General features: G+C 38.2%; 1 protein-coding gene and 1 non-coding gene across 2 annotated transcripts in view; one reads left to right on the forward strand and one right to left on the reverse strand.

Moving 5' to 3' along the window:
• Window positions 1-3,419: 3,419 nt before the first annotated feature.
• Window positions 3,420-27,940, reverse strand: part of DCHS2 (dachsous cadherin-related 2) — a 69,337-nt gene continuing 44,816 nt past the window's right edge. The window contains exons 12-19 of the mRNA XM_086747665.1: window positions 26,073-26,930; window positions 20,115-20,225; window positions 19,648-19,859; window positions 18,020-18,171; window positions 15,122-15,252; window positions 13,351-13,637; window positions 9,580-9,718; window positions 3,420-7,059 (exon numbers count right to left, since the gene is read on the reverse strand). Coding sequence (XP_086603791.1) covers window positions 4,436-7,059; window positions 9,580-9,718; window positions 13,351-13,637; window positions 15,122-15,252; window positions 18,020-18,171; window positions 19,648-19,859; window positions 20,115-20,225; window positions 26,073-26,930 — 4,514 coding nt within the window. The 3' untranslated portion in view covers window positions 3,420-4,435. The remainder of the gene's footprint in view (window positions 7,060-9,579; window positions 9,719-13,350; window positions 13,638-15,121; window positions 15,253-18,019; window positions 18,172-19,647; window positions 19,860-20,114; window positions 20,226-26,072; window positions 26,931-27,940) is intronic.
• LOC147600947 (U6 spliceosomal RNA) lies at window positions 11,817-11,918 on the forward strand. Its single transcript, XR_015258592.1, has one exon. It is a non-coding gene; the product is annotated as a U6 spliceosomal RNA (small nuclear RNA).

Consider the following 27,940-nt stretch of genomic DNA (forward strand, 5'->3'; position numbering starts at 1 on the left):
AGGATTGTGTTAAATACTCTAAGCTTCAAAAAAAGTGTTAAATGTAAGGTGACATGGACATGGTTGACAGTTTTAAGTATAGTTGGTAGTGTGGCAACCCTTTGTTTTGAATATTCAAAAAATTTGAGTTTTCTAATTGTAATGAGATTTTCAACTGACATTTTGAATACCATGGTGGATCACTTCAGTCCTTTACCATGACATCTGCATTTTCAGGCATGTGGTCTGGCACAGGACTTGTTTGGGTCAGTCAAACGTTTATACAGTAACAGAGCAGCAAGTTAGATTTTTGTGACTATCATCAGCTAAAGGATTTGGTATTTTCTACATTGCTCAAGTAACTCACACGTGTCAAGAAATAGAGCCATTTCACAATTCTAGCCTACCCTGATACCTCTCTGTATTCCTTACAGATGCTCTTTTATTAAGTTTTATACATGTTAGAAGAAAAGCATCTGACATTTTATGAGGAATAGCCCTATCAGCAATGTAAAGTGCAAGTCTAAACCAGAAAGTTTTAGATCCTCAGTTTTCCTTTCTATAAGGCCCCTTTTCTTTTGCTTGGGCATCCACATTTTTTTCCAATGTTTTCAAAAAGTTGTATGTATTTATGGTGGAATTTTCAAAGCCACCAAGAGGATTTGGGTGCCAGACTGCAGCTCTTTTTAATGAGATCTGAGCATCCAGATCCATACACAGATTGAATATACATTAGGTTTTGTATACATGCTAGTGAACAGCTAGCAGAGCTAGCAGCTATGCAACACCCAAAAGTATACTCAATTTGATTCTGCAACACCTTAGTTATTCCAAACTGATCTTCTACAGGGAACTAAGCCACATACTGCTATAGTGAGATGGTTCTGTTGTGGTAGATACTAAGAGCAAGAAGCTGTAAAGCCATCTCATTTGCAATTTCTAAATATAAAACTCCCACCACAGTAAATTCAATTATAAAGTCACAGCTGCCTCCTATTCCAATTAGCGTTTTTACAGGATTTTAGGGAATACCACAGTCCATTCTCAGCCAACCAGTGTCATTCCCTTCCTGCAAGGATTCCTCTATGTCCTCCACCCCCAGAGGGCCAGTTTTCAAGGAGCGATACAGTCAGCGTGCATTGGGAGGAGGTCTAGTTCCAATGGCTCTTCACGCCTACAATGGCCAACTGGATTGCCAATTGGCCTTTGACTCCATCAGCTGCAGAAGTACAAAGCCATTTGGGCACAATCATCGGTCTGGTGCCAGCTGATGTTTTAGTAACATTTTTTGTCAGGGTGGTATTTTTTGGCTTATAAGTCTCCCAGAGAGAAGAGTTAAACATAGTTCTTCAGGAAGCTACATGCCAGTTAAAGAAAACAAGTGACATCTAGAATAGAGAATTGATGGCAATCAAACATAAATGATAGTAGAAATCGGCAGTGCAAGAGACTGAGCAACAAGGGTTCATTTTTATTGAAATTATTTTTATCTAAAACTGCTTCAGAAAAAAATCCTGTCTTCAGCTGAAGATAAAACATAAACTAAATACGGACCTCTGTAGGCAACTCATGTTTTCAGTATTAATTTAGAAAATAGATATACATATACATATTTATAATCTGTAAAGGATGGATTCCCTAAAAATATGAAGGTTTTTCCTCTTTGCACAGGAATCTGCTCAAACGTCAATTTAATGATTACTACTGGTAGATGGAATTTTGATATCCATTTGGTAGTGATTTACACCACTGTTTTCAAGGCTGCCAACAAGCAAATCCAGAAGGCAGGCAGCCAAAATTCCAGAAGAGACAACTGTCTTTTATTTTATAGCTTATGCATTTTGAGCTTAATATGATTTTCCACTAACAAGTTCTGTACCTTCTTCAAAGTGCTAAAACTGGGGTGCAGAACTGCAAAGTAACATAGACTCTTTGAGGCAAGCTAATACTAAACCCATGGTAAATTATGGAAGTTATACTGTTTGCTTAAGGAAAAAAACAGTAAGCTTAAAAGAACTACCCATGATTTATTGCAGACACTTGTTTCAATGGTCACATTTTTAAGCTTGACTATATATGAAACAACAATATATCAGCTAAGCGTTGTTTCCCGTTTGATACAGAAGAAGAAAATATATAAGAGACAAGGAAAAGATTTCTGTAACACTTAAGAGGAGCACAAAATGTGCATTGGTTATATCGTGAGCTTGATAAATAGGATGCAAATCATATCTAATCTTTTCAGAAAGGCCTCAAAAACAAGCTGTGTTTGAAGGAGCAAAAAGGGCACAAACAGAAACAGGGTTTTGTCACTTTTCAAGTAGAACTATAGGAAGTGGGCACACATTAGCATGGTGAGATCCAAATCTTGTACTAAATATGACGACTGAATGCTTTCTAATTATTTCAGTATTCCATTTGCAATAGCAATATTAGTGAAGAAAAAGCTACTCATCCATTAGTCTGGACTCTATACATGAAATTAAGCCCTAGCTACCACTTCATATCCATCAATGTGAAAGATCAAACAGAGTTTTGCTGTGTAAAGGATTTATTCTTCCATCGATCACCCATTGGAAAGATGACTCCTATCAAGACAGCATGTACTCATTGCAACAGCTGCCACTTGACCATCAGCACCTGAAACTAAAATCAGATTAACTAAGTTGTGGACTATATAGAAAAGGTATTTCTGTGTGCCATCTGTGTCTCCTGAAACTATAACTGCACAGAACTGAACACCACAAAGAACACCTCTCATTCTGTTAGAAATTACTTCACAAGTTAATCATGTAAGTCTAAACCAAACAGTCTATAGATGGTGTATGTTAACAGGTGGAGAATAATATTCGTTCTGAAATAATGGCCTTAAACTGACGCTCCATGTTCAGATATGAATTGGAAATGACTCCTCTTCTTTGCTTTCCTCTTCCTGGCACAAGTTTTTGTCTAATTACAAAATTTACAATCCTGTCTTCTTTCTTAGTAACATGTGTCTATCCCAATGAATTCCTAAGCTATGTCTCATTTCATACTCCATGACAGTACAAAGAACAAATGTCAGTTTTAAAAGAAGCACTCTTGCATAGCAGCATGGATCCTGTTGCATGACAGCACAGTTGCAGGTATAGCCTTAGAAACAGGATCTTATTCAAAGACAGGTTATGACCCTACAGGCTGCAAATCTTGACATGCATGACCCAAGGAAACTACAAAAGCCACTGCACACATGATGCTGATCCCACAAGATCACTCAGTCTAACTGTATCGTATGCTTTTCCTCCACCTGTTATGACCTGTACAATATATACCTCTGTACGCATCCAACTTGTAACAGGTGCCTGGGCACCAATTAGACCCTTCCCTGTAACACAGTTTTAATACACACGATGCAAAAGACACTTAAATATACACTGAAGAGAAACCAGAGTTACTCTTGATGTATTTTCTGTGTATTTTATTGATCTGATACAATATACAAACATACATAGCAGTACAGGCATGTGTATGTGTCTGGATATACATACATACACAAAATGCCATATGTATGATACATACAAAAACCAAGGCCAGATTATCTGGTCTTGCAGAAATATGCCCAGCACAGGACCAAAGACCAGGGTGGAGGCATAAAAGCCCTTCAGAACTGTAACACTGTTCCTACAGCTGCCTGGGGACCAGGACAGCTTCTGTAATAGGACAGAAAGACAAGAGGTATCCATTATGGATCTAGTAACAGAAAAGATGGGTTGCTTTTATCTTACCACTGTTTTTTTCCATTTTCCAAGGGTGATCTGTTATTATTCAGATAATCATGACTTGCTGTCTTTGCACCAGGAGACAAATGAAAGGTGCACAGAAACTGCTAAGTGGGATTCCACAGCACAAAGACACCTAATAAAGCCCTCCAGGGAGCCATGGTAGATGATGAAACTGAACTAGGCCCAGGGGCTGAGATGTGGGAAGTCTAGGCAAACACTCAAGGAAGAGCTGCACAGGAATCCTTGCTTTATTCTTTGCCCACCTCCAATCCTGCTGTACTTACACATCCCTCTAGTACCCTCTTCTAATACCACCACAGAAGTGGTCAGAACTCATCAGCATGCTAATAAAGTTTCTCCACAGTAAAGAATTACTACCACTTATTTCTTATTGACATATTTTATAAGAAAAACAGTAAAATTGGTCAAGTTGGTTATCAGGTACTTGACTGTGTGATTTACACAGGAAACCATAGTTGTTGGGAGCTGAAAGAGTAGAAGCCTCACCGTATTCCGGGAGGACCAAGATGGATAGTTACCAAGTTTGTGGCTATTTTATTTTTTAAATTTTTCAGCTCATGAAAATAGAAAGAATACTGGTGATATAGCTCAGACCGGCAGATTTTGTTTGTTAAACAATAACAAAATACATTTTAAGCCATATTTTTTAGCATAAACTACTGTCAGTTAATAACCTAGACCTGAATTTCTTCCTCTGTTGCAAGTTCATGGCTTGGATCAATAAGACATGTTCCTATCACTTTCCCATCAGATATTACTGGAGAAGCAGTAGGTGTCTGCATGGTAAGTAAAGAGAGAGAAGGAGAAAAGCTGGGGGTCATAGTTGGTGGAGGGTATCCAGGATTATGGATAATGGGAGAACGAGGGTATTTTTTAAATGCTTGCCCTGATATTATATTTGGCATTCGTGGTGGCACTGTCCTTATGCCAGGCTGAGCTACTGATGTTATCAAGGGGGGAGGGAAAACAAGAGAATTCTTCTCCTTCAGGAAGCTATCAATGTGTACATTTTCATCTTTCAGTTTTGCAATATCATTAAACACCAAGGCAAGAGGTTGAAATCTGGGTTCCCAGCTGAGTACATAATCCCAGCTATAACCGCCTCTGAGATCCTCATCAGAGGTGCCAACAGTTGCAAGTGAATACTCAGAGTCCTGCCTATCTGACATCAAGATACATTCTCTTGTGAGGTCTGTCATTATGTCTTTCTCTTCTATTTCAATTTTCTTAAGTGTTTGAGACAACATTTTATGTGCATAGGCTGTGTCACAGACTTCTTCTCTGCCTTCTCCTTTAACGGCCTGCACGGTCTCCATGCTCTGCATGATAGCCACAATATCCATTTCTCCAGACTGACAGGAGAGCTGATCAGACTCTCTTGGGATACCCGAATCTGGCACCCGTGAACCACGCCCACTCAGTGCTGAGCTGGTGCTCTTTCTGCAAGGATGCTCATTGATCTTTTTGATTTCCTCATCCTCTGCCGTTTCTCCTTCGGCAGAACCGTGGCCACTGGAGTCTGAATGTCTGTAGGGGACACCATCATCCTTCTCTCCAATTCCAGCTAGGCTCAGCCATTCTGCTATGGCACCCATGGGAAGCATACTGCTCTCAGTACTTTGGATTTTCTGGCAGTCTTCATCTTCGCTGTCTGAATTCACATCAGTAGCTGAGGAGGATACTGCTTCTTTTTTCACACAAGAGTTCACCAGATCTTTCCGCTTATGTCTCAGAATAAGTGCAATAAGACTGATCACAAACAGTAGGAACACTGTCAAGGAGACCGAAACGCTAACGGTCTGTCTGTATGCTAACACTATGGGATAACTCTCAGGAGAATTGGAAACATTTACCAAAATGGTGCATACTGTGAACTTTGACTCAATTTTGGGGCTATGAGCTCTTACCAACAACTCCAGGATGTCATCATCATTCCTTGTGCTGCCATTTTTCTTTCTGTGAACAGTCTGAGTCAAATAAATATTACCACTGGTTTGATTCACATAAAAGAATGGAGAAGTTTTTAGCAGGGAGTAATGAACAACTCCGTCCAGTCCACCATCACTGTCTGATGCTGTCACTCTGCCAAGCAACTGCCCTGCTTCGTTCTTCTCAGGGAGATTAAAGAAATACTGATGTTGTGTAAACACTGGGTCAAATTCGTCTCTCCCCTCAATATCTACCTGAACTGTAATGGTAGACAGTGAGTCACCTTTGTCTTTTGCTTGAATTATGAGACAGTACCTATTCTGACTTTCATAGTCAAACATTTGTTTTGTATGGATATCTCCTGTCAAAGGATCAATGAAGAACATGTCATGGTCTCTAGGAGCTTCACGATGAGCCAGACACGAAGACTGGATGGAGTAGGTAAGGTGTCCATAGGAGCCTTTATCAAAATCCAGTGCATTAACAGTACACACAAAAGAAAAGGTAGGCAGATTTTCACTGACAATGCAGCTCAGGCTGGGAAACAAAAACAGTGGGGCATAATCATTGTCATCTAGGACACTAACATGAACAACAGAAAAAGCCACATTTTTTACATTAGCTCCTTCATCTGTGGCTTGGATGATCAAAGTGAATTTCATTGTGTCCTCATAATCCAGCATTTTCATCAAATCCAGTGATCCTTTTTTCCCATCCAAGTGAAAATGTCCTCTGTCATTTCCAGAGATGACAGCATAAGTGATCTCTGCATTAGTGCCTGCATCGCAGTCATTTGCTGAAACTTCAGTAATGTGACTTCCTACAGGGATGCTTTCTTTGACATGAATATGGTACTCTGGGCTACTAAATACTGGAGGATTATCATTAACATCCAGCACAGTTATTAGCACGGTTGCAGTTGAATTCAAGGAGGGACTTCCACGATCAGAGGCAAGGAGGACCAAACGGTGAGAAGAAGCTGTTTCCCTGTCAAGAACATTGTTCAAAACAAGATTGCCAACAAGTTTGTAGGATGTTTCTGACTCCATGACACTTGTTTCAATGGAGAATAAATTCTCAGCATTGCCGTCAATAATGGAGTATTCAACATATGTGTTTTCATGTGTCCAATCATAGTCAATGGCTGAAAACATGAGGACACTTTCTCCAATTGAGGCATCCTCACTCACACTGATATTGTACAAAACCCTTGTGAACTGAGGGGCATAGTTATTTACATCTTCTACATGCACCTCTATGGAGGTAACTGCACTCAGAGTGGGACTGCCACCATCCGTGGCCTCTATTAGGAGGTGAATAATAGAAATCTTTTCCAGTTGTGTCACTGGTCCCGTAGTAAACACTGAACCTGAAAATAAAACAGAATTAACAAAGGCCCACACTTTACACTCACTAAGGCAAGTAAATGTGATTCCAAAAGCTGATTCTAATCAGTCATACTTGAAAATGACTCAATAGTAATAGCTGCAAACCCCAAAGTAACTCCCTTGCATCCAGAGAGTAGTGGGTCAATGGCTCAATGTCCAGGTGGAGATCAGTGACAAGTGGTGTCTCTCAGGGGTCCATACCAAGACCAGTACTGTCACTTCATCAGTGACAGAGACAGTGGGATCGAAACCACACTCAGCAAGTTTGCCGATGACACCAAGCTGAGTGGTGTGATCAACATGCCTGAGGGATGAGATGCTGTCCAGAGGGATCTGGACAAGCTTGAGAAGTGGGCCTGTGTGAACCTCATTAGGTTCAACAAGGAAAAGTGCAAGGTCCTGCACATGGGATGGGGCAACTCTCAGTATCAACACAGGCTGGGGGATGAACAGATTGAGAGCAGGCCTGAGGAGGAGGACTTGGGGGTACTGGTGGATGAAAAACTGGACATGAGCCAACAAGGTGCGTTTGCAGCCCAGAAAGCCAATTGCATCTGGGGCTGCATCAAAAGTATGGCCAGCAGGTCAAGGGAGGCGATTCTGCTCTGCTCTAGTGAGACCCCACCTGGAGCCCTGCATCCAGCTCTGGAGCCCTCAGCACAGGAAAGACATGGACCTGTTGGAGTGGGTCCAGAGGAATGCCACAAAAATTATCAGAGAGCTGGAGCACCTCTCCTATGAAGACGGGCTGAGAGAGCTGGGGTTGTTCAGCCTGGAGAAAAGAAGGCTCCGGGAAGGCCTTATTGCAGCCTTTCAGTACTTAAAGAGGGCTTATAAGAAAGATGAGGACAGACTTTTTAGTAGGGCCTGTTGTGACAGGACAAGGGGTATGGTTTCAAACTAAAAGGGGAAGATTCAGACCAGACATAAGGAAAATTTTTTTTACAATGAGGGTGGTGAAACACTGGAACAGGTTGCCCAGAGTGGTGGTAGATGCCCCATCTCTGGAAATATTTAAGGCCAAGTTGGATGGGGCTCTGAGCAACCTCATCTAGTTGAAGATGTCCCTGCTCCTTGCAGGGGGGTTGGACTAGATGACCTCTAAAGGCCCCTTCCAACCCAAACTAAGCTATGATTTCTTAAAATCACAGAAAAAAAAACTGTGAAGCCAAGGCTTACCCACAATGATGCAGTATCAAACACACATAATGCATTTAGACCAGAAAAAACAATTATCTTCCTAGTAACAGGCTGAACATGCAAACTACATAAAATAAAAGGCAAACCAAAGCTGAGGAAATATAGGGTACTTATTACAGGTGGCTATGCTGTGCGAGTTCATTACTGGAGTTCTTCTGTTTTGCTTGCAATCCAGTAACAGCATTATGCGCTTGTTTGTTATTTAGATAGGTTTGCCAATAAGTTATGTAAATATGTTTCATTCATATTGCTTATCTAAACATGGAAGTTGGATCTTGAAAGGTCCCTTCCAACCCAAACCATTCAATAACTCTATGTTCATAAGCTGTCTACTTCTACTTCACTCTTCACGGTGTATAACTAAGCACCACAGAGACAACACTGCGTGACAATTTCCCCATCACAGCTGAAAACAGCCACTAACCAAACATAAAGGCAGGTTGGTGAATACAGAGTAACAAATGGGTAAAAAAGAAAACAGCTTTAATTAGGTGAGACATTTGGGTATTAAATATTTGTAGTTACCATCACCCACCAAACACTGCATTCAAAAATTCATCTCATGTAAATAACTGGGAACAGCAAAAAAGAGACAAGAACTTGCTCACTGAACAATAGTGGCACATTATTTTTGCAGTATCTAGTAATCTCTGAAGCTGATACTCCCCAAAATCTTACGTACACATGCATACAAAGAGGGAGACACACAGAGTTTTCCACTTCATGGAGTGTTGCAACATTAGGCCAGAAAATTTAAATTGGCAAATCTCTTAACTATTCAAGAAAATTATATACTTCGGAGAGAGTGTTCACAATTTAGAAAACTTAAAAATTCCATCTAGGATGAAAGGATAACACAAGCTCTCTAAAGCAGCATATTTAACATTTAAAAACATACTGCCCAAGCTGTAGAGAAACTCCTTTATGATAAGTTCAACTTAATACTGAAAATATTAAGTATGAACTTAAATTGAATGAAATCTAATACATAAGCTGAAATGCTATGAATCAGTGCAAAACATACAACAATTTTTCTATCAAATCACATCCAGAGGACTAGCACCTATAGGATGTTGTGACTAGCTGCCTCATGCATGGTTCAGGGACAAACTGAGAACTCCAGTCTTTGATGGAAGCAGTTCTTCAGCGATAATGGCAGATTTAGCCAAAACATATGGCGGACTTGGCCACCAAAGATTTCCAGAACTCAAGAGATCACTGGCAATAGGTAAGGAAGTACAAAAGGACTCTTCAATTTACACTGAAAAAGCTGCAATAATAAATGATGCTTACAGACTCACCATTCTTCTGATCAATGGAAAATCCCTCAGAGGAAGAGAGGATTTTGTAGGAAACCATTCCATTATGCTCCGAATCCCTATCCACAGCAGAGACTGTCAGAACCATGGTACCCATAGAAATGAGCTCTGGCAAGCTCACCTGGCATATAAAGCAAAATTACAGTTTTGATAAATCTTACTAAAAGATTTTGAATAGAAAAAATACTTTTTACTTCATTTGATCTTTCTAGAAAAAAAAAACCACAGTTCTTAGCTTTGCAAAAAGTTTCACCTACCTGTTTTTTACTTCTGGGACAAAACTGTAAAGAGTTGAGATACTGAAAATGATGCATATGATACAGTCAAAATTTATAGTAATCTTTAAAGAGTAGTAAAATCCACCTAGTTCTAGTTGATTATGACAATGAGTTCAGTGAATCATGGAATCTCTTTTTTTAGTACACTAATGGAAGGAATACTTACAATGGACTGCAACAAAAATCAGCTTTTCTCCCTGCTTTTAGAAACATCTTGATTTTCATGCATGGAATACAGTCTGCAGTCTCCATCTGGAGTATATGATTGACCATTAAAAAACCTAACACATGTACCCTGAAAATTCCAGCACTAGAGCACTTAATCATTCCTAGAATTTAGTTTTTCAAAATACTCCCTTTTTTTTTCCTCATATAATCTAGGAAACCAAGAAAGTCTTTTCCCTTAAGAGCTTCCATTATTTGAAGTCCAGATACTGTACTTTTGTGACCAAAGGTTCCTTTCACTTCATAAATCCAACTTCAAATGAACAGTATGATACAGCAGCTACCTTTGTCATAACTTCAAGTGCTAGTTTAAATAATTTTAACAGAGCAAGTATATGTATATAATAGCCATATATATATATGAAACTATATATGAAAAGTATAAATGTGAAACACTTTGAAGGACAATAAAAGGGTAAAAATTACAGGATGATGAATAAGGAATTACATATGTCATTGACTGAAAAGAAGCAGTGTATCTTACTGTGCAAGCAGCACATCAAAACATGAGGACTGTGGAGAGAGAAGCTCAGCTGTTTATGTTAGCACAGTCAATAGAGCTACTGTGTTTTGCATCAGTTAATAACTCTACCTGTAATGTCTGCTCCAATCTACAAAAAAAATTCCTATAACTTGCACAAGCAAGTACTTGCCTAACTATTCTACAAAATCAGACACGTATGAGGGTTGAGGAAAACTTAAGGGAAGGTCTAAAAATCACCTGAGCATTAATAGTGCATTTTTTTTCAGAATTTATACTTAAGAGTTTAAGTGGGCCATTTACACAAACCCTGACAACATAGGCACCTGAAAGTTTCACAGGTGCCTACAGCCTGTCCCATAGTTATCTAAGTAACTAAACCGTTGTGCCTACACATGCTCAGAGGTTGCAATTTCTTTACTAAGCCAAATGTTTAGACATATTTATTGACTAAATCTATGAGATTTATAAATGAAGTGTTATTAAATCCAAGTCTTCTTGTGGTGCCTCATATTCTTGGCTGTGAGCACATCCACACACACATAAAGCACCAAGTCAAGCAAACAGCTCTGTTCACAGGATCACAGAATGGCTGAGGTTGGCAGGCACTTCCAAAGGTCATCTCATCCAGTCCTTGCTCAGAGCAGGGTCACCTACAGCAGGGTGCCCATGACTGTATAGGTGAGTTTTGAGTATCTCCAGGGATGGAGACTCCACAATCTCTCCGAACAACCTATGTCAGTACTTAGTTACTGTTAAGAGTTTTTAAAAAAGTTTTTCCTGATGTTTAAAGAGAATTTCCTGTGATTCAGTTTGTGCCCACTGCCTCTTGTCCTGTCACTGGACACCATAGAGGAGCGTCTGGCTCTGTCTTCTTCATTACCCCCACTAGTATTTACACACATTGGTAAGATTCTCCTTGATCCTTCTCTTTTCCAGGCTGAACAATCCATGCTCTAGGCGCTCTTGGGCCACAGACACAGACCAAGCTGCACAGTCTAGCCCCACACAAACAAGTCCTAAGGAAACAACTGCTCCAGCAGTCTCACCTTTCCTAGGCCTTATTGCAGCCTAACTTCTCCTGGAGCTACAGGCTTTGTCTCTCTCCCGTCCCTAACCCTAATGCAAAGCCATTACATGTGCTGAGCCTTAGCCCAAGCACCACAGCCTTAGGCCTGATGAAGTCAGAGAAAAACCCTTCTAGCAGCCTATCCTTGAGAGTCTTGTATTATATCGTGCGCATGCAACACATATACTAAATTTAGAAAAATATAGAGAGGGTAAGTATGGCTCCTGCACAAGACAACAGGCAAATTCATGAAGCGCTCCATATTTTTTTTTAGAGATCTGGGGATGCTGGTCAACAGCAGGCTCAATAGGAGCCAGCAGTGCGCCCTGGCAGCCAAGAACACAAACCGCATCCTGGCCTTGTCCAAACAAACACAGCATGTCCAGCTGGTCAATAGAGCGGATTATCCCACTGTATTCAGCTTTGGTGTGGTCTCATCTTGAATACTGTGTGCAGTTCTGGGCCCCACAATTTAAGAAGGATGTGAAGGTCCTTGAATGTGTCCAGAGGAGGGCAACAAAGCTGGTGAAAGGGCTGGAAGGCATGGCCTATGAGGACTGGCTAAGGACTCTGGGTTTGTCTAGTTTGGAGAAAAGCAGGCTGAGGTGACCTCATTGCTCTCTACAGCTTCCTGAGGAGGGAAGGAGGTGCTGATCTCTTCTCCCTGGTATCCAATGATAGGATGTGTGAGAATGGTTCAAAAGTACGCCAGAGGATGTTTAGACTGGACATTAGGAAGCATTTCTTTACCAAGAGGGTGGTCAAACACTGGAACAGGCTTCCTAGAGTTATGGTTGATACCTCAAGCCTGTCAGTGTGTTTAAGAGGCACTTGGACAATGCCCATACCAACAAGCTTTAACTTTTGGTCAGCCATGAATTGGTCAGGCAGTTGGACTAGGTGATCATTGTAGGTCCCTTCCAACTGAAATAGTTTATTCTATTCTATTTTTAATATGCTCCAATTAATTTAATCATCTTAGTGACCCATAGTTGTCCACAGTTGCTAAACAACCTTTGTTTCAAAACATTGTTGGACAACTTGACTTCTGCAAGAGTCTAGTAGTTCAAGTGCTTGTCCAGAAGTTAAAAAGCTGAGCTCTGTACCCTCCTTAGTCTAGCAGGGGATGTGGGGAGGCCAAATCTCACATCCCTCACTCCCTAGATGAGTGCCATTGCTATAAGACAGGGTATACACATTACAAACTATATGTGCATAACCTGCCACAGGGGCATTTGCTACACCTCTGTGGAGCTGTGTAACTGTAAATGAGGAAATTCATGCCACAGCAGCGGGGCCAGAATAAATGTGCCAACCTGTTTACCATTCTTTCAGAAGAAGGAAGTTCTGAGTACTGGACCCTGCTCCCCAAACTGGTTTGAATTACATCCAGTAACTCTTAGTGATGCATGCATGTTGTATGGAATACAGTTAGCATTCACATCACTTTGTTTCTGAAGTCAGAAACCACAAACACGAGAACTGAACAATTCCCTCAGTTCTTTCAGCAGAATTCCTAGAAAGGGACTAGGGTTTCCCAGAAAAGCTCTGCTCTGTTTCTACTCAGTAATAGTTTGCAGAGACCTTTCTTCTCGGTGCTCAAATGCATTTTAAAGACAAATATAAACAATCACTCCCACTACTTATCATCATATACAGAAAGGCATCACATCTTTGTTGTCCATTTGCCACATTCTCACCTGATACAAATCCTGAGTAAACACTGGTGGGTTATCATTGACGTCCAAAACAAGGATGGTGAGTACTGCTTCTGTTTGATGTACAGAATCTGAAACTATGATTCTCAGCTTATACACAGCAGTTTCTTCAAAATCTAGTGGCTCCACCACTGTGACTACACCGGTGTGTTGATCAATGGCAAATTTCATTCCAGGACTATTATCATAAATAAAACCAAACTGAAGTGCTGGCCTCGAGTCTGCATCACTTGCTGACACCCGAGTCACTATAAAACCAGGCAGGGCATCTGAAACAATTTTCAGAATAAGTCACAGCTAAAAGATGATGTTACAATTTCTGAAGATTTTGTAATATTGTCTCATAGATACATGTAATCTTTCTATATTTGCTTTTGATGTATTTAGACTTTGTGTTTTAGATAAGAGCAATATTCAGAAATGCTATGGAAACAGTAGTGGATTTCTTTACATCTGCTTTATCTCAATTTTAATCTGGGTTTTCTTCAGACTTTCCTAGATCCAGTGTAGCTGTAACTGTTTCTTCACCAGCAACAGGAACTTCCATGGTTTTCTACAAGCGTTTCTGGGACATTAATTTACTGAACAGTGTCACAAACTTCCACAAGAATATTTAACTGAGGTATTGGAGTCCTCTGGTCTGTGTAGGAACAGTGAATATGATTCTGAAGCTTTTCCAAAGTAGGAGAAGGCTACTACAGAGAAATGAGACCTCCAGCCAGACCTACATGGCACAAAAGTCTTAAGAGCTCAAGGTATGGCCCTATGAAACTGAGAAACTGGATAGAGTCAGCTTTTGTCATGTGCCAAATTTACGGTACCAGGGATTGCAAACTGAACCTATTAGTGACCATCTAACAAAGTCTGGAGCTAACAGAAATCAAACCATCTCCCAATTGCATGCCTGGGGCATTAAGCTTCAAAAATGCTGTGCAATGTCCTAAAGCAAGTGTTTTTAAAAAGAATGTAAACCCCTAAATAAGTAGCTGGTAGTTTACAGCTGCTGTGCATCCATGACTCTCGTACTTGTCGTTACCAGTGGAAGCTACAATTTAGGAACCGCTGAAAAATATCCCTAGAAAGGCCGCTTTGATATCTTTTGTTAACAGCAGTATTGCAATTTCAGCAGCTAAACCCTTCTAAAATTTTCTTCTGTGTATCATAATGCATCACATGCATGAAGCCTGTATTTGAAAATGCCGAGCTTAAGATCTTCAAGTGTTGAGCTAATGTCACACAACATACCCAATGTATGCTGGGATGAACTCAGGAGGTCCAGGGTCCTCCTCTTCATGATCATCAACCGGATCAAGCTATAGAGCATTTCAAAGCTTCATTCAAATTTACAGAAATTATTTCTTTCAACACAGTGAAGTTCAAAATGTCTCACTTCTAGCAATGGTGGTTTTAGCACCAAGTACTTTTAATGGCAAAAAGTAGAAATTGAGGACATCTGAAGAATATGACACTGGAGTCTGAAATGAACAGATTACAGATGTATTTCTGCACTTTGTTTTCCACTTTCTGAATTGCCTACAATTTTGTTCCAAACTTTTCTTAAACACAATGTCTAAAGATTAATAATAATGCCTCTGAAAACAAAAGCAGATCATAATTTACTTTGATATTTCAGTATTAAATATGATCCATTATCCTTTTTACTACAGTTGCTTGGTTACACAAATCACCAAAAGCACTAATGTCTGACAAATCCCAGTCTTAACACAAAACTTAGCTGTAGTACCACACTTACTTTCTGGGACCTTCACTTCACCTAGTGGTTGGACAGTTGGAGCATTGTCATTAACGTCTAACACTTGTATCCTCACAACAGTTGTAGCAGAAAGTCTGGGGTTTCCTTTATCAGCAGCTTGTACAACCAACCTACAATTAAAGGAAGCAGTAATTGTCCCTATTGGTCAGAAATCACAAAATTATCTACCAATGTTAAAAGCAGGGGAAAAACTACAAACTAAATTATTAGCTCTTTCTCCTCCTCATCACAACTCTTAAATTCCATCTTCCTTTCTGTAAGATTGACTGTCTGGAGTTTTATTTTTTGTGTCTTGCAGGGAAAATGTCCAGGAGATTCTAGGTGGCAAAACCTAACAAAATCATACAAAGAAAAGTAAGTATTCATCTGTACTCATTTCAGGCAATTTCATACCAAATGTAGGTGGATAAACAAGCTAGCAAGACTTTTTCAAGCAGGTAATTCCTGCTCTGGATTACCAACATTTCTCCAGTTGGTAATTCAGAGCAGGAATTAAAACCTAAGTGCTAAATTGTCCCTTTGGAGGAACTTGACTCTCCTCATTTTTTATAAGGGGACAACAGTAATGTGAAAATTGGATAATATGAAAGCATCCAAAGTAATGTTCAGCCAAAATGTCTGCAGAAATATATAATAGCTGCCCTATTATATTATAAAAGTAAGCGATAAAGTGAAAAACCTGAATACATGCACCACCTGACAACGGTCAAGTTCCCACTGATTTTAGTGGGATCAGAACCTCACCGTCAGATTATGAGTGTTTGCCTGTACGCTTCCATTTTACACCTGCATAAGGATGGGCAGTAGATGCTGTTAACAATCTTTTGATTTCCACAACATAGCAAAGAAACGACCTGATAAACATGGCTAAAAGGACGTTTACTCTCTGTGAAAACTATCTTCTGAACAAATGTTTATTGTAAGTAAATATTTGGAAAGAAGATACAAAAAGAACCCCATCAACCTATGCGAAAGGATATACAAGTCAGAGCCTGGCATCTCAATTAAATGTTTTGTGTACAAACAACTGTTTGCATGTTGCATTGTATTTTCTGGGTCTCCCTGCAGATTTTCTGAATGCATCATTTCTCCCTCTTTCCTCTAAGTCACAGTTTCTGTTTAAAGTGTCAAATAGATATTACTGCCTAAATGTTCACATGACAATATGGAATACCAAGGCTGTAACTAAAGCTGTGCATTGCAGCACTTCCATTCCTGAACCACACCAGGTCTGTCCTGGGTGTCTTTGTGGTTTCTAACACCGACAGAACACATAAATTGAATTGCAGGCTAGTGTTCAATTGGGGACCATGTATAATTCCATATAGAAAGTGTATTTTTTTTCTAGAATGAATATTGGTAAGGTATACATATGGAAATATTTTACTAAAAATAATCACATTCTAAAATTTCAGAAAAAAACCTCTCTAAAAACATCTCAGTCAAGCCATTAAAATTAAGGTTCTGTCAACACTTTCATTGTAACTCCTATTATAAGAGACTTCAAACTTCTGGGGATGAAAATGTTGAATTTAGATAAAATAAACAACTCCTTGCAAATTTGAAAGAACCAATAGTAACATTTTGAAATTAAACAGGAAAACAGTTTTGAAAGCTTATTTTGCCATTCACTTTTCACCTAACAATGTTCAGATTAATAATATTATTAATAAAGAGAAGGAATATGAAGCTTCAGATTCCTCAAACTGCCAATTCAAAATGCTAAATTTCAACATAAATACTGAAATCAATCAGGCTTCCAGTTAAAAACAGATATGAGAATTACGCTTATATGATCAATGCTTCATCAACAGTAAACATCCTTCCTTTGAAGGGTTTATTCCAGGCATTCATTTAAAGTACTGGTTACAAATAAAATGTATTATGCTATTTAAATGATTAAAAATTAGAACTCATGTTTTTGATTCAGTGAAAAACAAACTGCAAAAGCAGGGTTCCGTACACTAAGTTAAAATAACGTATTTCCTTTAGGACAGTCACGAAATTACACCAATATTTTTTTTAAAATCATATTCTGTTGATCTTTTTGATGTGGTTTTCTAAAAGTTAATCTGGTTCACAAGGATCCTGATTGCATGTTTACAACTTTGAGGCCCCAGAGGATAGGAAAACTTGCAAATACTTTAAGTGATGCCACAACCATATGAAAAAAAAAAAAAGGTAATTTCTACTGGTTTTTTTTTTGTAGAGATTACAGAACATAAAAAGGGTGTATTAATGAATCTGCATACTCTTGTTTTCTTTTCAAGGCATGATTTGCTTTCTAATTCCAATTATGGCATGACCTGTAAAGAAAAACTGTCATGTCCACTTGATTATATTTACTCACAGTTTCTTAGAAAACAGAAAAAAACTAATACTTACTACAAGACAGCTTATAGATGGAAATAGCTTACAGAAGCATCTTTATCAGATTATGCAGAAGAAAACTTCAACCATATTCTGTATTAAAGAACCAAACATATTCCTGTTTCTCGCATTTGGTTTGAGGGCTTTCTCTGTGTCTTTATGTATTTGTAAAAAATAGTTCCAGAGACGGAATGGCTGCGCAGTTGTTAATAAACTAAAATCCAGGACTGCCATCACTCATATAGTGAATCATCACACTCACTTATATTAGTAAGTGTTGTCATTGATTAAACAAGACCATATTTCTTCCCTTAGATTTGAGAAGTATGCAAGAATCCACGGTACAAATGGGCAGCTTTAATGCTGTTCTCAACACTGTCTGGCTTGCACCCAGGCTCTAGTGGCAATGGATATCAACAGAAAATTATAAAATACGTAACATGAGAAATCTCAAGTTAAAGTGAACAAAAATAATAATACATTTTTATAAGAACCTTGCATACAAACCTGTAAGTTGAAGTGTTTTCATGATCTAGGACTGTATTAGTTGCTAAAATCCCTCGTGCTGAATCAACTAGAAATGTTGCATTTTCATTACCAGATAAAATTGAGTATTCAGTTTCTCCATTCAGCCCACTGTCAAGGTCAGTTGCAAATACCTGTTTGGGAGCAAAACTAAGGCTTAACTCAAACTGGCAGAATGTGATTTTAGAAAAAAAACCAAACCCTTATACTACAGTCGCCTATTTCTGGTTATTTTCCTTTTGTCTGCACAGATGTAAGCGAAAAATCATACTGGTCCTCAACAAGAGCATCATGTGAGGTCACAAAATCTGTTAATGAATTGTAATAGGATGCACATTAATTCTTTCCTTGAGTAATCTGAAATTCAGCTACATAAAGCACTAGGGCTGAATGTAATCATTTTACACTGCTTATAAATACTATAAGGTTGCTGTTAGAAAGTTGTGCATAAAAATGCACCTTCTCAGGGGTCTGGGACTGGCCTTTGAAGTATTACTGCTATACAAACACACAAAGGACAAAATAATTAAATGATTAAGTTTTCAGAGATTTAATGGAATTAATTTGTTAATTACTTTTTAAAATACAAACCAGGAAATGTAAAAACAGCAGAGGCAAGCTATAAAATCAACAGAATAAATAACGTTCAACAGCAGTGAAAAGGCTTCTCAAAGACTCCTCTGACTCTTTGAAGAGTCATCTTTGTATTTTTCTGGTTGCTGAACAAGCATTATAATGAGTACAGGATCCAAACCATAGCAGAGGCAACCAGTCAGATTGAATAAAGGAAACATAATAGAATGTATTCTGTCATAAAATTTTGACTATGCATCTGGGTTGACTGCCTTTTGATTTTGCTCCATTCCTGGACATATGTTTCTCTAAATACAATGTCCATCAGTTTCTAATCATTTTCCCTGCAGGCATTTGTAGCTTTTCATTTATTTGTTCTCTAGAGGAGGAATATCTTTAGTACCTAACATGACCCTCACTGTGACCTGACTTGCAATGCAAGAACATGTACTGAGGAAATTATGTGTTCCTCTAGTCCAACTGATGTCTTCTTTTGGTCTAACATGGCCAGCTGGAAACACTTTCGGAGAATGGATCCATTCAGAAGAAGTGTTTGCACATTTAAATTGAGACAAGCTGCTCTTCAGGCATCAGATTTTAAACTTGAGTTTGACTATACTAGTCTGATGAGTTGAAAGTATTCTTTTTATTGCTATAGCCCTTTCAGTAGATGCATTAATGCAAGACTCAGCCTACATTGTAACCAGAACCACAGCTTTGAATGATATTTTTCAACTATTTGAAGAGAGAAACAGAAAAATTTTAAAAAATAATTTAAAGCCTAGCTGCACAACTATTAAGAAAGTTCTCTTTCAACTTAATAATCCTGAACAAAAGATCTGAAATACGATTTAGAAAAAAGCCATTGAGTATTTTATGTATTCAAGCAAAGTAGTAGCAACACTGAGAATCCCACTCAGTTTTTAAGAGACAATGGTCCAGAAGAAACCTACCTAGCAGGACTGTAGTCATGAACAGACCAACCAAACTTCTTTTTAACTACAGCACTGGGCTTGGGAAGATGTATTTTCACTTACCTGTATGATGTCTGTTTTAGGACTGTGGCCTTCCCATACCGATGCTTTGTAATAGCTTTGCTCAAATTTAGGTACATTGTCATTCATATCTTGTATCAAAACTGTCACTCCACAGAGCGCTGAATTCAAGCCATTTTCAGCCAAAATTGAAAGATGGATTTTCTTCTTAACTTCATAATCAAGAAACTTTGACTCTTTTACTGTGATTGCACCTGGTTTATTGAAATAAAAACTTAAAAATATCAAGATGTGACATAGGTATTCAGGAAAAAAACATGCACAAATGCAGTTATTAAGTCCCTAACATACATCGTCTCCTTCATTGAACACATGACAGAATTCCAGCAAGCTCCCCACCATGTCCTTCCTCTACCTAACATCACCCGCACCATGCTAGTTACTGTATAAATCTTGGACAGCTAAGTTTTCACTGGCAATTTCCTAAAACATATTATATAAAAATGTACCTGTAATGGGGTGTATGGAGAATATGCTTTCCTTGTCACTGAAGATGCTGTATTTTATGTTTTCTCCTGTAAATTTGTGTTCATAAGCTTCTACAGTTAGAAGTGATGTACCTATGGAAGCAATAAGACACTTTCATCATGTCCACTTTATAAGGTTTTATTCTAATTTTATATTATTGTGATTAATAACAGGTGCACAGTCAAACACCTATGTATTAAGGCTAGGAGCTTATTCACTAATTAAAATATTAGACAATAAAACCAACTCCTCCATGACTTCATAAGCAAGGTACTGTCTGTCACTCACTGCCCAGTAAATTACTCATCTGATCACAACTTCATCACCTGCCTAAATAAAATGATGAGCTTTAACTTTTCCTAATTGCAAACTCTCATGAGTCATATGTATTCCTTTTATTCAGGTTATGCTGTCTGTGGTCATTTAAATCTCATCTCTTCATGAATTCTTTTAAGGAAAATAGTCTTTTTTTTTTTTTGTGCATCATAGGAATGCATGTTACTCCTGAATCACCATAAAGAGTTTATTTGTCCTTCATTTATCTGAATTAAATCTGGATTTTTGAACAATATTTTAAATTAAATACTCTTAAAAATTTTAATTAGCCATCTTCTGACAGAGAGAATGAAAAGATGAAACTACCTGCATAGCTATGTGTCAATTCAAGCAGAATCCAAATTCAATGAAAAGAGCAATGATTTGATATAGACATTAAATAAAGATCCTGTTTGAAATAGCATTAGAGAAAAAATGTGGAACTGAATACATTATCCTGCTCAGAATCATCATGTTTACCAAAAATGTAGCAAGTTTAAAAAGCATTATCAAGATTTCCAAATAATTGTTCTTTTCAAGCGAGTTATGAAAATGTTTAGCATAAATGACAATTGATTTTAATGGATTTTAATTATTTAATTTAATTGTAATTGATTCCATGCAACTGTGATGGAATGAGTTTACTGTGCAACCTGAACTCTTCCAAGCAGCATTATAGATAACTAGCTACTTTATTACATTACAAAGGGCATGCTGTTCACACTCAGTGTCCTGGATGTTGGAGGAAAGGACTTTATTTTTAGTGTTAAAATGAGAGGAAACATTGCTCTTAAATCTATCTGCTACCTTTTTTATTTTAGTGTTGTTACTTACTAATTTTTAAAACCAGGAAATTTTTTTTTTCTAAATGGTTTGTAATTTGCTTCTAAAATCTGACTGTCAAAAGCAAAATATGTCGATTTTGACAGATACAATTTTTTGCACTAGTCAATAAGATATGTGCCAGAAAAGTTCTGGAAGTAAGATCCAACTGTCCAATAAGTAGACCAATAAGAACACTGCACTGTGTTTTTTTAGGAACTAAAATAGGGGGTTGTAGGTTGAATTTTCATTTCCGGGCAACTTTGATTTACTACAGAAGCCTGCAAGGGCAATCATTCATAGCATCCTCAGAGCTGAGTTAAAGATAAGAAAAAAAACTCAAGGTCTGAAGAATGTCACTGCTGTCAGCAGTCTTTTTGTTTGTTTGCTTGCATGTTTAAGAAGAAAAACTATCAGAAAAAAAAAAAGAAGCAGCAGCATTTCTACTTGCATCCTTGTTTTTCAGGGTTGAGCTTAATAAATTTGTTGCTCTGAGTCCTCAAATCCTTATCCTTTATGTTTCATATTTTTCATATTTTCATGAATTGTGTTCAAAACTGTTTATGACTATTCAGCAGAGAAATTTCTTCTGATTTCTTTCAAATAAAATTACTTCTACAAAAACTGAATTTTCACAGTTCATTGTAAAAAAAATACGATCAAACTCTAAGGTCTGTTGTGACACACACAGGCCCTATACAGGTAAATAGCAAAAGACAGTACCCATCTGCTGGAGCTCGCAATTTCCAGTATACGTGATTCAGATACTATTTCAAGTAGAGGTCATAACATGTAACCCTTATAATTGAGAAAATGAAGAGGAAGGTAGCTTTCTGGTTGCAAAGGACACTGAAATGGCACGGTGAGGATGAGATCAGCACTGAAGCTAGTGCAAGGAAAGAGGGAGAATAGCATCATAACAGAAAGTACTCAGATTGGCTTGAAACACTATGCAATCAAGTTACGGAGTAGTTAAGAATATTAAAAAAAGTGGAGAGTGATTTAAAATGTTTCTATTTAGTGGTTTGGTTTTTTTTCAGTTCAATCAGATAACCTGATCGCATTTGGAAGTATCTCAAGCTCTTTAAACAGACAACACATCAACCTCTACATTATGCCTACTGACTTGAAACTGAAGTATGACCATGTGAACAGTATTTGCCTACCCAGCCAAATAGACTCAAAAACTTCTGTTGTACTCTATGTTTGGACATGACATATACCCCAGAAATGAGCTACTGTATAATCTATATGATTGTTTTTCTTCTCTCTTCTGCACTCATTATAGTAGTCTCTTTTTCCCTCCTTTGTCATCTAACCTCGGTTCATCATTGCCATTATTTCCTGAGACCTCTTAATTGCTAATGAAAGAAAAAGCTAACTGAGCATAAAGAGTAAGAGATGACTTACAGAATAAGAGGTGACATATTTTGTATCTATTCAAAAAAAAAAAAGGAGGAGTCAACAAGTTTTGCTGGTGAATCTGTCTCCAGTGAAGTGCTATGCAAACAACCATTCAAGTGAAAGCATGGTGAATACTAAAGGTTTCTTACCCTCTGGAGACCACAGTGACTGATTATTTATTGACTGGCTTCCAAGTGCCTGCTGTAATGCAGTTTATAATATTTAAAGCCATTAAATATTTAATATTAAACAAAAAACAGAAGAATGGGGTTTTCTGAAGGTCATTAAACTTGGAGGTCAAACACTTAAAGAAAATCTGACCACAAGGACCAGTTCCTGAGGCACTCACCCAATTGACAAGTTTAGACTAAATTAAAACTAAGGACCCTTGGCTTTGGCTTTCATTGGTTATACTATTCAGATTTTAAAATTCTTTTAAAAATAAATGTAGAGATTTCCCACTCTATTAGTTAAGGTAGAAATAAAATTAGGAGGGAAAGCCGCATTTATTAATACCAGTTCTACAAATAATCAGTATATAATGTAAATTTCCCATGGACTGAATACAGTGGTACCATTCATACTTGTAGGGGTCCCAAGATCACATATATCCTGTAAGCTAACTTCTATGAGAGTTTTAATTATAGTCATGCTTTTTTTTTCTCCCTGAAATGTAAAATATTTTATATTTACTTATGCTTATATAAATAAGAAAATACTACAGAGCCAAAACAGTATTAGTATTTTGTAAAATCTCTCATACTTTTAAAGGAATTTGATCTTCTTAACAAATAGACTTTTATTCAATATACAAACTAAAATTTTGTGATTAAATCCTCCTAAAGCTTTGCTAAATTTCCTTTAATCACAACAACTTTAATTGAATTTTATTTATATTTTCTATAGAGTGAAGGGGAGAATAATCTGACTATGGTATTCCGTTACGCCAGCTCCTTGGGGGACTTCCATAATTGCAAACTGAATTGTCTAGCCTAACCCATGAATGGTTTCCCCACTTGGGAAAATTTAGGATCAGATTAGCTTACCTATTGCCACACAGCTCTGAATTTTATTTTCTTTCTTTAAACTGATACTTGTTTCCTAACAAAACCTATCTTCCCTCTTATTATTTTTTTTTAACTAGAAAGAAATTTTAATCCAGGATTAATGCAAGTTAAGCCCATCTCTCCTGAAAAGGCTGAAACACCAGGGCCTTGACAGTACTTCCCCAGGAAGCCGGACAAACAGGTTCTCACAGCATTTTCTGAAAAGACAAGCCTGCTGCAGGAAGAGAGAGAGAAAATTGAGAGCCCAGGGCTCACCTCTGGAAACACCCTGGGTCTGTCTGCTTTCTGGACACCTAGGACTGAGGGCCTCTGTACATCACCACAACTGACCCTCAACGGGTAGATCAGTGAAAAGACAGAAAATGAGAGATTAACACAGATTGCTGTGACACCTGAACTGTATCTTCTGGAAGCAGCAGTTGTCTCAGGGCAGTCTCCTTTGCAAAGTGACACTCGATTAATTACTGTACAGTGCTGACGCTAGTAAAATGAGGTTTAGAGGCCTTGGGGCCTTCTGTGACTCACATTCACAGAAAAGTTCAATTTCAGGGTGTCCAAAACTACTTGTAAATCCTGGTCAAACTCATGGAATAAAAAGTATTTTTTAGATGTCAGGACAAACGCGTTTAGGGATTTTTTTTTTTTTTGCATTTGTAATAGAAGCAATAAAGCATTAGTTTAAAAAAAAATTAAAGAACTCTAAAGAACTTATCCCATAGGTTCTATACTCAGAGTGCTTAGTATGGAGTGAAAAGGAAATGCTCCTCTGCAAGTGATTTAACCACCAGACTACTGCATGCCCCACTCTTTCCTGTCAGAAACCTTTCACCTTTTCAAAAATCTTACATGTTTTTTGACAGACAGTAAACAGCCTAGAAAGATGCTCTAGCTTGGTGGTTTGCTCACTCATCACAACTTTTTAAAAATAGCCTAAAACCTAAATATTTCATCTATGGTTAAAATAAAAGGTCACTTAATTAAAAAAGAAATTACCTTATTGCCTATTTTTGATCTGTCAACTGAAACACCAGTAATACTCACAGCATTATCTTCATCTTAAAATATACTGCTGAAAATTTGGCTTGCAGTCCCAAACAGGCACAGAGAAAGAATGGCTGAGTAAACACAGCAGTGTTGAAGATGCAACAGCCATCTTGCATAATTACAAACATCTGTTTGTAATTATGCAAGAAAATTGATTGGTTGTCCAAAATTATTAACACATTTCTTTTTTACCAATTCCTAATCAAATATATAGGCTGCTTTGGGCATCTAAGAATTCACTAGTCTCATGATACCCTTAGGATATAAAGGAATACTGCTTTCATTTTTCTGAGGGAAATTTGAACTATAAAGAGGATAAATGACTTGTTCAAGGTGAACCTCACGAGGCAGTGTTTGAATCAAGAATATAGTCCAGGTCAGATCTCTAAATATATCTGGTCAGTTGTACATCAGGATTTGTGTGCAGAAAAATGTGAAAGGCACTCCTTTCTGCCCCTCATTAGAATAAACTCATCCCCTGAAGCAGGACAAGGTACTTACCATATCTAATTGGCAGGAGGCATAACTACAAATGTTCTCTGAATGATAAAAAGTAGAGTAGTAATTTTCGTTATTATACAGATTTATTTACTTTTGTTCAGTAAGAACTGTATGATTTAAGCTGTTTGTCTATAGGTAGCATCCAACAGCACAGGGTCTGCCTACAGATGCACTGTAGAAGCCTGTCTGAGTGGCAATGCACCAAAGCCTCTGGATTTTTTTTACCCCTTCATCCCTCCCGCTACCCTCCATTCTCCTTCTTCCGGAAAGTCCAAAACTTCAGTAAGGTTTTAGAGTATCTCTGAAAGCCATTACAGTTCATGAAGGGGGCTGCAAAATCAAGACATGTCATGTTGCAACCGGTACACACTGCTTATATCATCTGAGCTTCTGTGTATTGACAAGTGAAATGATGGGTAAACGCTGTCCACCCATTATTAAACTTATTTTGCTGTAAGAGTGAATCACTGATGATGCTCAGGGCTTCCCAAGCTGAGGGATGGAAACACACCACCTTTCACACAAATGCCTTCTGTTCAATGTGCGCAACACTGTTGTACATGGGCAGCAAACTCAAGAGCCAGACAATGCCTCCAACTAACAGGCCATGGTTTTTTTCATGCTAGTACACTGGAAAAGGGTTGATGAGTATTTGCTACATCCAAATTAACTTTTCCCTGCTGCAACACAAGAAAAAGGGTTCCCTATAGTATTCATCACAATTACCATTCCAACAGGAGGGGAGATTGGCAACTGCAAGAACACAAATTGGGATTTGATGCCCACCTGCTGCACTGTTCTCAGGCACACTTGCTTCATACAGACTATGGCTGAATGAAATCTCCTCCTCTTGTTCTTCTGTAAAGATAATGACCATAGCTGTGGCTGTTCGAGGTAAGATACCTTGATCTGAAGCTGTCACTAGCAGCCGGGTACTGAAGTCCTCGGAAGCCAAGGGCTCCTGAAGAATGATGTCACCTGTCTTTGCATCAATCTTAAATACAGTTTCCGCTATCATCAGACCAAAAACAACAGCTCCATTTGAATCCAGATCCATGTCCTCTGCACTCACAGTGGCTACTGTCTCATTCACAGTGGTTTCAGCAGGCACAAAGGCCCTGAAAGGATTCTGCAAAAAAATGGGATCATTGTCATTTACATCATCAACGTGCACCACAACACTGACAGTGGTGCTTCTTGGCAAATGGGTGCTACAGTCACATGCCACAGCCCTAAATGTATACTGGGATTTGGTCTCCCGGTCCAAGGCCTTGGTAGTAACTATAGACCCCGTTACACTGTCGATGGCAAACGCTCCAAAGGTGTCATCAATGAGGGAGTACATAACTTCGCCGTTCAGGCCATGATCTTCGTCAGAAGCAAAGAGGTCCAGGATGGCTGAGCCTTCCTCTAGGTCTTCTCTCACAGAGATTTGATACTGGCTCTTTGCAAACAGCGGGTTGTGGTCATTTTCATCCAAGACCGTTACATACAGCTGGGCAGTGGAGCTTCTCGAAGGACTGCCTAGGTCATGACACTCAATTACAAGAGTGAAATTGCTGATGTCTTCTCTGTCTAAGCTACGAGTGATCAGCAGTTTTCCTGAAGTGTTATTTAGTGTGAAGTATTCTCCAACATTTCCACCTTTCAAACACACAAAAAGTAAAACGATCACAAACAATTACTTTTGAAAAAAGAATCCCATGTGAATGCCACTATGTTAATTGAAATACCATGATCCAATTGCTCAAACAGCTGGTGTGCTCATGCGCCTTTCGCATATTTTATTCCTCTTATATGAATTAAAATCTACATTTCATTTAAATCAGTGGGTAGCAATGATAGCAAATACAGAATGTCCTATCAATTGACAATGCATGTCTTTTTTTCCCAAAGCAGCACACCTTACAAAATCTCCTGCAGCTATGCTGCTGCATAAAGTGACCTCTTGCCAACCTTAGTTACAAATTCCAGAAACCTATAAAGCTTTGCTGACAATTGCAATTACATGCTCCTTGTTCTCTTCTACAAACCTGTCTCTTGGAAGTGAATAGTTGTGCAAGGCCTTGATTTGCAGGGCATGGGGAGAGGGAGGTAAATATGAAGCAGTTGACAGAAAAGCCAGTGTTTTTAGTAACAGTGAATGGCATACACACTTTATAACATGTAGAAAGACCAAAGGTAATTAAATCAAAGATCATAAAATATTGTGAAATTAAAACAAAAAAAAAACCATACAGGAATTCATAACTGTTTCTTCAAAGAAAAATGTGTTGGCTGTCACCGCAGTAGCTATCTGTCTACATTTGAGCTGTTGCTGAGAGCCACAAACCAAAGTAAGCAGAGCAAACTTCTATTTGTGCAAAGATATTACAGGAGGCTTTGAACAGCTGTGGAGCTTACATTGGCATAGTGGACATGGGGAGAGTTTGGCAATATGAAAACTAAGTACGGCATTATTAATTGCTGGGTGAAAGAAGCTCTCAAGAAATAAAATCAAATAAATAAAATTAAATAAAGTTAGAGTAATTCCTATACTTATTTGCAAGGGTATATTTACATTCAGAATGTCTGCAACTATAACAAAAAGGACAAAATTATGCCTTCATGATTAATGTCTCCTTCCAGCATTTGGTAGTTTTTGTTTTTCTTTT

Source organism: Chlamydotis macqueenii, chromosome 4 (genome assembly GCF_036417535.1).
Source record: "Chlamydotis macqueenii isolate bChlMac1 chromosome 4, bChlMac1.mat, whole genome shotgun sequence".
Taxonomy (NCBI): domain Eukaryota; kingdom Metazoa; phylum Chordata; class Aves; order Otidiformes; family Otididae; genus Chlamydotis; species Chlamydotis macqueenii.